The 12,131-nt window shown below is 41.5% G+C and overlaps 2 protein-coding genes across 3 annotated transcripts; one reads left to right on the top strand and one right to left on the bottom strand.

The window, feature by feature from the left end:
* Positions 1 to 134: 134 nt before the first annotated feature.
* TIMM8B (translocase of inner mitochondrial membrane 8 homolog B) lies at positions 135 to 2,127 on the bottom strand. Its single transcript, XM_057748165.1, has 2 exons — positions 2,003 to 2,127; positions 135 to 540 (listed from the first exon to the last, which is right to left on the bottom strand). Exons 1-2 carry the CDS (start codon positions 2,084 to 2,086, stop codon positions 373 to 375), a joined length of 252 nt encoding a protein of 83 aa, XP_057604148.1. The 5' UTR covers positions 2,087 to 2,127; the 3' UTR covers positions 135 to 372.
* A 48-nt stretch (positions 2,128 to 2,175) lies between these two features.
* SDHD (succinate dehydrogenase complex subunit D) lies at positions 2,176 to 11,325 on the top strand. 2 transcript variants are annotated; one of them, XM_057748164.1, is made up of 4 exons: positions 2,176 to 2,319; positions 4,897 to 5,013; positions 6,376 to 6,520; positions 10,328 to 10,493. In XM_057748164.1, the coding sequence occupies exons 1-4, from the start codon at positions 2,268 to 2,270 to the stop codon at positions 10,491 to 10,493; spliced, it is 480 nt and encodes a 159-aa protein (XP_057604147.1). In that variant the 5' UTR covers positions 2,176 to 2,267. The 2 variants fall into 2 exon arrangements, with proteins under 2 accessions (XP_057604147.1, XP_057604146.1); XM_057748163.1 differs by lacking the exon at positions 6,376 to 6,520 and having other exon boundaries at positions 2,208 to 2,400; positions 10,328 to 11,325.
* Positions 11,326 to 12,131: the final 806 nt, after the last annotated feature.

The following is a 12,131-nucleotide window of genomic DNA, read 5'->3' as shown; positions in this document are numbered from 1 at the left end:
TAAGTATGGCTTAGCGTGGCTCTTCAAAACCTAAGATCTCTCATTTGCACTACTGGCCTTGGAACATTTGTTTCTAATGTTCCTGCCAATCAGAGATCTATATATTAAATCCTAAAATGGAACTTAAAAAAAAAAGTTGGAGAATTCACATTTATTGAATAATTGTTGTGATACAAGATGGAATTTCTGAATTCCCAATAAATAAATGTCACTTTTTGAACATTTGATCTGTTACTTTTTAGCACCAACAGGCTTGGTAACAGCCTGAAGTTAACCTGACAACGGGCTGACAACCTTCCCCCAGTGGCCCTTCAAAATCTGCTTAATAATAAGTCCTTTGCTGCTTCCGTGGTCATTCTCCGAGGGGAAGGCCTACTGCCCTCCTTTCTGTACAATCTGGGCAAACCGACTGGTGATAGCAAGCGTAGTGTCAATGAAGCGGTCCACACAGCTAGAGAGACAGTGTTCCGTGCGGGAGTCCAGGCGATTCCCTGGCTTCTCCACACATTTGTCCCAACATAGCTCCATGAAGTGATGCACCTAAGAGGAAAGAAAAACGGTAACCACGTGGGGTCTGCAGATAGGCCTAACTCTATCATTTTTATTTCCTTCTCTTTTTTTCTCATTGTCACCTGACTAAACCATTCTTTGACTCTTTCCCACTTCCTAATTTGTCACCAATATGGCCCAACTCCTCATCCCTATATTGCAAGTCCTTTTATCCTCTCCTTTTCTATTTTTCTCCTCCTTAGTAATTAAAAAATATGTGCTTTCCATCAAGTCGCCCTAATGCATCAGTTTCTCTGTTAGCCACTGAGAGCACTCCCTTATTTAACACTCAACCCATCGGTTGCAGTGAGATCCACACAGAGCATACTCAACTTGACTCTCAATACTCCTCCCTAAAGATTTTTACACCGTTTAAATTATTACCTCCTTGAGAGCACTGTCTATTATTTTCTAGTTGTGTCACTTCCTTAATCAGATTGTAAAATTTCAGGCAGGATTAATACCTTCTTTTATATTTCCAAACTAGCACCAGCATAAGCTGGGAAGCTATGGTACCAATTAATTCCCCCAAACCACTCATTTCATTCTAAACTAGTTCTTAAGTTCTTAACCTTTTTGGGGTCATGGGTATATCTGAAAATCCGATGAAGGTTATGGACCCAATCTACAGAAAAGCGCACACGAGATGTGTGCACTTTAATGATGTTCAGGACCCAAAGATTTCTAACCAGGACTCTTGCTACTTATCTTCCGCTAACTCTCCCCTTCCCACCACCCCTACTCCTCCCAAAAGAGGGGAATAACCATTTACCAAAGGCTTAGCTCTTTTGGGAGGCTGGGTACTAAGCATTCAGTCAATCCTTTCTGCGGTCCTAAAAATGACTGTCACTTCCGTTTAAGAGGCAGGGTTAAGTAATTAGCCCAAGGTCACGCAGCTAGTAAGGGGCAACGCCGGGGTTGGAACCATGCTCCTTAACTCTCGTTTTAAACTAATAGTCTAGACCGACTACTTCAGAGCCCACTTTTATCCAATAACGCTCTACTGCTCTATCGTTTCCAAATAGTTATTGCATATGATCCTCGACTTCCAGTGAGGCAGCGGGCGACTGCGAAACCAAGACTTAAGAGTGGATGGGTCTTCTGTGTAGGGGCACGTGGCCTGTAAGGGGCAGAAGCAAGATGAGAACCCGGATCTTCCGAACGCCAGCCCAGACAGCTCGCCGCCGAGTTAGGCTCCCATGCCCTTGCGTCGCCGGAACCTTTCTTCTTCGCTTTACACCTTCTCTTTCCCCCACGCTAGGCTTGCTTAGAGGGCACCTGAGCACTACGGGTCACCAGCGGCAGGCCTGAGACTGGTTTCTTCTGTGAGCAGAACAGGGCGCTGCAGGCACGGAGCATCGGGCGGCCGCCCCGCGCCGCCAGCGTTCAGAGCTCCGCGGGTGCCCGGGACCTGTACTTCACCCTCTTTTCATACTGGTCCCTGTCCCCGCACCTGTGCAGTGAACTGCGCCTTCTGCTGTTCGGCCGCCACCAGGCGCTGCAACTCCGCTTCGTCCGCCTCACCTAGCTCCGCCATTGTTCGCCTCAGGCTCGGGACCTCCCGACAAGCTGTGTGCGCATGTGCGGCGGGCCCGTGCCAACCCCGACTTCCGGTTCACCCGGCGTTTTCCTTCTCGTTTTCTTTCGGCGTCGCGGGGTGGATGTTGTCGTATGACTGCTTCCGGGTTGCTGGATGACCTTGAGCCTTCAGGAGCGACATGGCGACTCTCTGTAGGCTGAGTGTCCTGTGCGGTGCTGGAGGAGGGCGAGGTGAGGGTCCTGGCGGCCGGAGGTTCTTAACACAGCCTCCAGCCGGGGAAGGGGATGCGGTGAGGATTCGTCTGCTGGGCGGTGAGACCTTTAGAACATGGGGACCCTCCTCCTTCCCTTTGGCAGCTCTGGTTCTTGCAGAAACCACAGCATGGCCAGCGTTGCCTACGGGCCCAGAATTTCACCCGAGTGCAGTCTCCCCTGCTCTGGGCTGACGTGGTGACGGGGTAATTTGAAAGTTATAGTCTTGCTGAAGCTATTCACATGAGTTCTCCGTTTCTCCCGATTCGCTGTCTTTAGAATGCTCCCACCCTGAATAGGAAGAGTGTCAGGGTCTAAGTCCCGATCTAAGCCTTGCCTATTTCCCTTAGAGTTCAGTCTTGTAATTATTGAAGTGGGCATTTGTGTTATACCAGGCACAGTAGTATGGTTGGGTTGCAAATGTGAAAAAACAGTTACTCAAAGAGATTTCATTTTTATAGAGAAAACATGTAAGCATAGTATAACATAAAGTAAAAACTATTGTGCGGTATGTAAATTGTATGCCAGTCCAGAGGAAGAAGCTTAGCTCTGTGTTTTGGAAAGATCACCCTGTCTGGGTTCTTGAAGGTGTACCTGGTTTGAGTACTGAGGGTAAGGAGGGCCACAGGAAGAAGGACATGACAGAGCTACTGGGATGAGCAGAAGGGTGATGGAGGTGTAGAACCTGCTTGTTATGAGAGAAGACAAAAGTCGGATATTAGAGCATGAAGCTCAAGGTGAGGAATGAGATGGTTCTGGAAAGGTGAACTGAAATCAGATCGCAGAAGAACTTGTCTTGATATGGCATATGCGTTTTAGTTTGTGTGAAGGGGAACCCTTGAAAGATTTGACATAGATTTGCAAATTTACATTGACCACTTTGGTAACACTGTGGTAGTTGGCCATCATGGGAGATGGGGCAGGCTAAGACAGAAGTCAGGGAGATGAGTTGAGACACTGTTGTAGCAGTCTAGACAAGGATAGTGAGGTCCTGAACTTGGAAGGTAGTACGTAAGAGAAGATTGTCTCAGGAAACGTTGAGGAGACACATCAATATGATTTGGCATTTGACTGAATTTAGAGGGAAAGTCCTACATGACTTCCAGATTTCTGGGTAAGGTTAAAGAGTGGTGGGGATGTCATTCAATAAAGTGGGAAACATGCAGATGTGAGACAAGTTTAAATGAGAAAGTCAGTTGAAGGGTGATTTTAGTTATTACTATGGTGAGTTTGAGAACCATGTTGGGTATCTCAGGGGAGAGGCCTTGGCAGGCCTTGCCTTAAACTTCTGAAACTCTGGAGAGATATCTGGCCTAGGGATACAGAGCCGGGTGTCATCAGCTTAAAGGCATTAGAAATTGAGTGGACAAAATGTCTAGGGATGGGCATAGGAAACAAGGAGAGCAGTGGCAGATAGTAGAATCCTGGGTGAACATTTAAGGGTGGATGCAGGAGAAGACTGATATAAAATGGTCAGAGAATCAAGCGAGAAGTAGAAGAGAGTTTTGTCAGAGAAAAGAAGGGAGGAGAGGCCACCAGTGCCACGTGATGCAGAAAGCCCAGTAAGATGAAGACTGAACAGTGCCTGTTGGATGTGGCCACAGGAGATCGTGGGTGACTTACTAAAGCAGCTTTGGTGGGCATAAAGACAGGTTTCAGAGTTGAAGAATGACAGGGAAGTGAAGAAGTTGAGGTGATTTAGACAACACTTTAAAAAAGTATGTTTGGAAAGAGAAGAAAGATAGCAGGGGAAGAGTGCATGGGCATTTGTTAGAGAACATAGGATCAAGGGGAGGGTTAAATATATTACATCAGTTGAGGAAAAATGGTCAGTAGGAAGGAAGGAGAGGTTAAAGGTATAGGAGAGAAATTACCTTTTATTGAGTGCTTATAACATTCTGGGAATTATGCTGAAGATCTTACATATATTATCTAATTTTCTATAGAGTATTATGAAGTAAGTGCAATTATTTTCATTTTACAAATAAGGACATTGAGGCTTGGAGAGCCTGTTTAATTTAATTGCCCATCATCTCACAGCCAGTATTGGTAGGGTTGGGTGTACTTACATTTGCCTATTTTTTTAACCAAGAGACAAGATCTAAAAGAGGACAGAAAGGGATGGGTTCAAGAGTGCGAGTAGAGAAATTGATCTTGAAAAGGAAGGTGGTATTTCCCAAACTACACTGAATTCCTTGAAAACAAAGACTTTGTCTTTTCTCTCTCTTGCTTTAGTGCAGAGCATAATCTTGCATGTAGTCAATGTTTGTTGAATGAGTAGATGAATAAATGGGAGAAGAAAGGAGCTATAAGTTATTTTTAAAAATTAGTCAAAGTGAAGCCCTTTTATGTAAGTGTTCATCGGTTTTTCAGTCTTTCCATGGCTACTTAGCCTAATCTCACAGCAACCCAGTGAAATAAATGCTATCCTCATTTTACAGATGAGATGGTAATTCCCTCTTTGGGGTTAAATAGCTTGCCTCTGGTCATTTAGAAAGTCTGTCAATCCTGTTAAAGGAGAGATGCTTATGGTCCCTCTAATGTCTCTTTCCTCAGCTCTGTTCCTCCGAACCCCAGTGGTCAGACCGGCTCATGTCTCAGCATTTCTCTGGGATGGATCTACGCCAGGATGGTGTGGGATACAGCACATTCACCTGTCACCCAGCCACCACTGTATGTCTGTCTTCATCTGGGCTGAATATCACACCTTTGGCAGAATTTGCTGTCTTTGAGGGGAACTTTTGTGTCCAGCTCTGTTGAATGAAGACCTAGCCTACAGCTTTGGGCACACAGTGTTAGCATGGTTGAATCATGCCGTTTACACTCATATAGAACCTTTTGGTCTAAGTCTTCTTAAAATTTTTAATTTTTTAAAAAGAAAATAGTTCTGTAGAAGGAGTCTGTTCAAGGTAGTTTATGTAGCTAATGGAGAAGAGCCAGATCCAAATAATTTAGAGTAGGAGACAGTTTAAAAAAAATCATGCGTATTTATAGCTGTAATTGACATGCTTATTTTTATTTAGGTTGATATTGAAATCATGGCATTTCTTGGATGAATACTGTTTAGATATTATTAAATCTTAGAAGATCTGTAGGTGAATAACGAGTTAACTGTATTTTCATTTTTAAAATCTAGAAAGATAAGTATTTTAGAGAAGACTTCTTTTGATTCTTAGGTCTACCACTTAATAGTTGCATCTGAGTTATGAGTAATTAGACAAGTATAGTTTTTTTGCTTTTTAGAATTATTTTTTTGTTTCTGAACTTTGCTTCGTTCAGTTAGATTTAGCAGAGTGGTTTTAACGTGGGGTGCGTGGGACTGAAGGAAAGTCCCCGAAGTTTTGTGCATAGTTTTTAATGTATGTATCTATGTGCATTTTTCCAGGAATTAGCTCCATCCTATTATTAGATTCCCAAAGGGGTATGTAACCAAAAAAAGGTAGGGGCTCTCAAAGAGATGTTTAAAGCCCATTTTATTTTCACTTGTTTAAAAGAAGTTTTCATGTTCCATATCTATTTTGGGCTACTTATAAGTAATGGAACAGAAGAAGAACCAAGATCCTAAAAGTTGACATTAGAACTTTGCTTCTCCTTGAGTTGGCTGGTTTAATTTTCTTTGGGGAGGGTTTTTAATATTATTCTACTTACAAAGATTAAGTGTAAATAAAAGATGTTTTAAAGGAATTCCTCAGGTGTCACCAACTTATATTCATAGGGTATCCATCTGTCTATTACACTGAAGTCCAAGATTGGTAATTCTACGAAGATATTTCATCCATCTTTTTGCCTATAAGCAAAGTAGATCTGTCTTCTAATTAATATATGTAGGTGTTGAGACATGCTGTGCTGAAAGACTTCACAGAAGAGAGATTGCATCTCTCAACTTACCTTCTTTATCTTAGCCTCTTTATGCTCAGAGTTAAGTCTTACATGCATTCTGTTTGCCATTCTGTCAGTTTGGGTTATTTTGTGGCAAATATTGAGATGTGTGCTTCCCCCTGCAACTCTCACAAATCTCGTCCTTCCTTTCTATAGCTGGTTCCAAGGCTGCGTCTCTCCACTGGACTGGTGAGAGGGTTGTCAGTGTTTTGCTCCTGGGCCTAATTCCAGCTGCTTATTTGAATCCTTGCTCTGCGATGGACTACTCTCTGGCTGCAGCCCTCACTCTTCATGGTCACTGGCAAGTACAGCAGTCCTTTCGATGTTACCCTGTCTGCTCAGTTTGTTTGCTGTGAGCTTGTCTTACTATTGCATATGAGGGAGAAGTTGATTGAGATACTCAAGATCTGAAGAGAACATTAAAACATATGTAAACTATTTATATACCCATATTTAAGTATCCACCTGCCTATTTGATGTCTTCGCTTTCATATCTGATAGGCATTTTGAACATAGCATGTTATAAAACCGAGGTCCTCGTCTCCCCCAGATCTCTTCCTCCAGTACTCTTGCCCATCTGAATTGATGACAGTTCCATTCTTCTGTTTGTTCAAGCCCCAAACCTGGTAATCATCCTTGATTCCAGAAGTAGTCTCCTAACTGGTCTCCCTCCTGTCTGTTCTCAACACAGCATTCCCTGTGATCCTGTTAAAATATTAAGTCAAGTCAAGATATTCCTCGAAACCCTTCCTCGTCTCCTAATCTTACTTAAACTAAAAGGCAGAGTTCTTACAGTGGTCTACAGACACTGCATGGTCTGGCCCTCTCTCTTTCCTCATTTTCAGTGATTCTCTCCTGCGTTCACACTGGCTTCCTTGATAATTCTTGAACACACCTGGGTCACTCCAGGCCTCAGGACGTTACTCTTACTGTTCCTTCTACTTGGAACTCTTTTTCTAGTTATGTGCTGGGCTTGTTGCCTCATTTCCTTCACATCTTAAATGTTACCTTCTCAGTGAAGCCATCTCTAACCACTTACTCAAAATTGTAGTGTCCCTCCCACCATTCCGTATCCCTCTGCGCTGTCTTACTTGTCTCAGTAGCATTTATTTCCTTTTAATATACTTTATTATGTTTGTTATTTTGTATGTTTCTTATCCCCCTCACGATAATGAAAGCACAGATACAGAAAATTGTAAGAATCAGATCTATGGCTTAATGAATTATTATAACGGTAATACCACCCAGTCAAGAAATAGACCTTTGCCACCTCCTCCAGGAGCCTCTTCCTTGTGTTCTATCTCAGTCATAACTGTTCAACCAGAAACAATTTTATCCCGGTTTTTTATAGCAATCAATTCCTTACATTTCATCATAGTTTTGTTACCCAAATATGCATCCCTAGACACTATAGTTCAGTTTTGCCCTTTTTTAAAAAAGACATGTAATAGGATTTTTGACTGTTTTTATTTGTTATTGTATCTTTAGTGCCTAGAGCAGTACCTGACACCCAGCACTAAGTAAATATTTGTTGAATTTCCAGTTTTTATTTTACCCAGTGTAGTTTGTTAGACTTTCTAAGTTAATGAGCCTTCTAGAAAGTTTGTTAATAACAATTGAGTTCCTTGATTTGTCCATTTTATGTTGTTTTGCAAGGACAGTATGCTGTCATGGGTGAGAGAGGTGTTTTTTGGATTGTTAAGAACTGAAAGGACTTGGGGGAGTATCTTAACCAAACTTGTTATTTTACAGTTGTGGAAGCTAAACCCCTGGGAAGTTAAGTAATTTGTCAGAATCATTTTGCTTACCTAGTGTTCTAGTGTTGGTTAGGAGAATTACCCTTTAACCAGATAGACCTTTCACAATAAAAGATTCCAGTTGCATATGAAATACTAGATCACAGCTACAGTAAGATTTCTCTGATGTGTGTTTCTTGGAAGGAGATCCATCTAAAATGATGAAAAATCAGAATAAGAGATAAATCTAAAGTCATACACTTTTTTTGGCTATGCTGTGGGCATGTGGGATCTTAGTTGCCCGACCAACCCGTGCCCTCTGCAGTGGAAGCACAGAGACTTAACCACTGGACTGCCAGGGAAAGTCCTAAAGTCATACATTTAAAAAAAAGTCATGCATTTAAAAAATTATGATTGACTTCTCTTCCACTTACCTTACTAATTCTCTCTTCCTTTTCACACATATATAAAAAAAAGACTTGAAAGAATTGTCTGTAATTGTGTACTAGTTCCTTAGCATCCACTCTTTCTTAACCCATATTAATTGGGTTTTTTATCCCAACTGTCTAACTGAAATCATTCTTGTCAAAATCACTAAAGACCTTCATTTTTCCAAGTCCAGCTGTCCATTCTCTGTCCTCAGCTTGAAACTCAGAAGCATTCCGCTTAGTTGGCCATTCTCTCCTTAAGTAATTTTTCTTTGGCGTCCTGGATGCCATCCTCATCTTGTTTTCTTCCACCTCACCAGCTGTACCTTCTCAGTCTTTGTCAGCTCCTTCTCCTCTTGTTTGACCTCTGAATAATAAAGGTCTGAACCCTGTGCTCATTCTTGGCTTTCTTTAATTTCTCTGCGTACTTTCCCCAGGTGAGCTCAGATCAGGCCTCCTTTCCTGAGCTTCAGACTTACATTTCCAGGTGTCTGACATATCCACTTGGATGTCTAACAGTCATCCCAAATTTAATGTTGCCAAAAATCACTCTCCCCCCACCAAATCTCTCTTGATTTCCCCTCAAAACCTCCTTCTCTCCCTTTCTTCCCTAATTCAATTAAATCTTGTTGCTCAAGCCAAAAATCCTATGAGTCATTTTAGATACTACTTTTTGTCTTAACCCCACAACCAGTCCATCAGCTCTTTCTGTTAGTTTTCTCCTCAAAACGTAGCCTGAATTGTCACTTCACGCTGTCTTCCCTGTCACCAGCCTAGGTTAAGCCAAGTTAAGCCAGCAGCCTCGCCTAGGCTACTTCATTTGCTTCCTAACTAGTTTTCTATTTCTGTTCTTGCTGTGCTTCTGCCTGCACTATCCATTCACCACATTCAAGCAGAGTGACCTTTTTTTAAAATAAATTTATTTATTTATTGGCTGTGTGGGTCTTCTTTGCTGCGCGCAGGCTTTCTCTAGTTGTGGAGAGTGGGGGCTACTCTTTGTTGCTGTGCATGGGCTTCTCATTGCGGTGGTTTCTCTTGTTGTGGAGCATGGGCTCTAGGTACTTGGGCTTCAGTAGTTGTGGCACATGGGCTCAATAGCTGTGGCTCGAGGGCTCTAGAGCTCAGGCTCAGTAGTTGTGGCACAGGGGCTTAGTTGCTCTGTGGCATGTGGGATCTTCCTGGACCAGGGCTCAAATCCATGTCCCCGGACTTGGCAGGCGGATTCTTAACCACTGCGCCACCAGGGAAGTCCAGAACTGTTATTTAAAAAGTAAAATTAGGTCACTCCTTACTTAGAGCGCATCTGTGGTTTCCCATTGTATTTCAAGTAAAGTGCAAACTCCTTGTTATGACCTTCGTGGCCCTCTGTGATCTGCCACTGCCTTCTGATCTCACTGTTCTTGAGCCACGGAACCTTTTTACTATTCCTCAGAGATGCCAAGGTCATTGTTGCTTTTGTTTGGAATGTTCTTTTCATTCAAGCCATCCTTTCTAAAATATTTCTTCATAGCACATATGTACTTTTTCTTTCTCTTCACTAGAATGTTTGTTCCATGAGGGCAGCAATGCTTCTTACTTGCTGTACTCTCAATATCCGTAACAGATTCTGGCATATAATATCTGCTTAATAAATTCATTTTGAATTAATGAAAAACTCTGTAAGCCATTTATTTTGGTTTAAAAAAAACTCAAGATTTTGTAAATAGAGTAGGAATTAGTTACTGTCTTTGATATAGATGACTTGAAAATTGAAGCTGAAGAATAGGAAGGCGTCTATATTATATTGTTAGGGAACATTTGATTCCTTCATTTTGGTTTATGATTCTTGTTACCATGAGTTGCATTTTGACCTTGACTGATTATTTTTTTGCAGCCAAGTTAACTGAATAGCCTTCTAATATCACTTGTGATTTTCATGTGTACTGTGATATTTTTTTTCTTTAGGGGCATCGGACAAGTTGTTACTGACTATGTTCACGGGAATGCATTGCAGAAAGCTGCCAAGGCAGGCCTCTTGGCGCTCTCGGCCCTCACCTTCGCTGGGCTCTGTTACTTCAACTATCATGACGTGGGCATCTGCAAAGCTGTGGCTATGCTGTGGAAGCTCTGACCTTTTAGACTTAATGCCTTGAGAATTGATTGTACACCTCCTTGCCTCTGCTCTGTCATGCCATTTCAACTCACAGTAAGAAGGAAATCACAGATAAGTCCATTGGTGAGATAAACCTCTTCTAATCACCTGGTTATTTTTAGAATTTACTCTTTGAAGGAAGATTTGAGAGAAATTGTATCCAAGAAATTTTGAGACTGAGTTCTGTATTCTGGGGAGTTAATGGGGTGTCTCTCAGCTTCTCACAAGACTCGCAGTATAACTAAACATTATATATGAGCTTTTGCCTTTTAATTTACCAGACTCTTAAAGGGAATTCAGCTTTATTGCTCTCAGTATCTGATCAATCTTTGATATTTGTCCTAGGATGATGGAGAAAGGGAAAGACTGTTAATTCTTAAGTAAAGACTTCACAGAAGATTAGGCAGTGTTTAATTTTTGTAAACCTCCCCCCTCTGTCCAGTCGATACCAGTTACTGATGGTTACGTGTCCTAGGGAAATTTGAAAATTAGAAATGCTGATATTTCACGTTACTGATTTCTAAATCCTAGGAAGAAGAGGCTGGAGAGTTTCTGAATATAGAGAAATTCCATGTAGGGAAGAGGGCCCTTTATAGATGTTTCAAATTGTTACAGATTCTAAACCAAGACTTAATCCTCAAATGTGTTTATTTCACTTGTCCTAAAATAATCTGTTCACAAATATAAAATTATAAGTAACAAGTTGTTGTTTTCCCACTGTGGGAACCTCTAATGTGAAAATGTATTCTATGAAGTGAAGTTTTTTTAAAAATAAAAATGCTGTATAATAAAAATTTATTCTACTCTTTTATGTCTTAATTGTCCCTAGTTTTATTCAATAGAACTGATGTCTGTTGCCTCTGTAGCACTGAAACAAGACTGAGTGTTTAAATTTTCTTCTGAGTTTAGCAGTTAGGTAAATCAGACACAAAGTACTGTAACACAAAAAAGACTTACATGTAATAGGCAGAAATATACTGAGTATAAGTAGTTTGGTATGAGGAGAGTAATAAGATTAAGTAGTAGGAATTAGAATTAGGTCCAGATTACGGTGTTCCGTGAATGCCAGCCTTTATATTAAAATTGTATACTGTATGCAGTTAGTCTGGTCTAAGGGATGACTGTAAGGCACGATGGTTTCATCTAGCAACACAGATGAAATGGGAGTTGGTGCATTTCACTTACTGAGGACCTTACTGGACAGATGAGGCAAACTATTGATGGAGAGCTGGCTAGAAGGAAAAGCGTTCATGCTGGAGGTTAAAGATAAGGTCCCCTTAACGTGCTTACAACCTTGTAGGAGATTCAGATATGTATTAAGGTTTTAGGAAGAGGTGGTTAATTCTGTTTGGGGTAGGTTGAAGGTTTCAGAAGCGGGTGATGCCTGGATAGCAGTGGTTCACCAAGCAGTGGTGGTGAACCTTGGCAGGGAGCAGTATTTTATTACTGACTTTGCTTAGAATTGATGGTTCATTATGATGATAAAAAATGGACTGACCTTTAGTCAGTTCTTTATTTTTTAAAACTCTCCATAGACAATGATCTCCTTTAGTGTCATTCTCCCAGCCCCCAGTACACCACTGCTGTAAAATGGAGTGGGGAAATGGATTTTTCCAT

The sequence above is a fragment of the Hippopotamus amphibius genome, chromosome 9, assembly GCF_030028045.1.
Source record: "Hippopotamus amphibius kiboko isolate mHipAmp2 chromosome 9, mHipAmp2.hap2, whole genome shotgun sequence".
NCBI lineage: Eukaryota > Metazoa > Chordata > Mammalia > Artiodactyla > Hippopotamidae > Hippopotamus > Hippopotamus amphibius.
This window is presented reverse-complemented; position numbering and strand designations above follow the sequence as displayed.

Coding starts and splice junctions, on each gene's coding strand:
- SDHD (XM_057748164.1), top strand. CDS start 2,268: ATGGCGACTCTCTGTAGGCTGAGTGTCCTGTGCGGTGCTGGAGGAGGG. Junction 2,320..4,896: donor CGGTGCTGGAGGAGGGCGAG/GTGAGGGTCCTG, acceptor CTCTTTCCTCAG/CTCTGTTCCTCCGAACCCCA. Junction 5,014..6,375: donor CCTGTCACCCAGCCACCACT/GTATGTCTGTCT, acceptor TCCTTTCTATAG/CTGGTTCCAAGGCTGCGTCT.
- TIMM8B (XM_057748165.1), bottom strand. CDS start 2,086: ATGGCGGAGCTAGGTGAGGCGGACGAAGCGGAGTTGCAGCGCCTGGTG. Junction 541..2,002: donor AGGCGCAGTTCACTGCACAG/GTGCGGGGACAG, acceptor CTTTCCTCTTAG/GTGCATCACTTCATGGAGCT.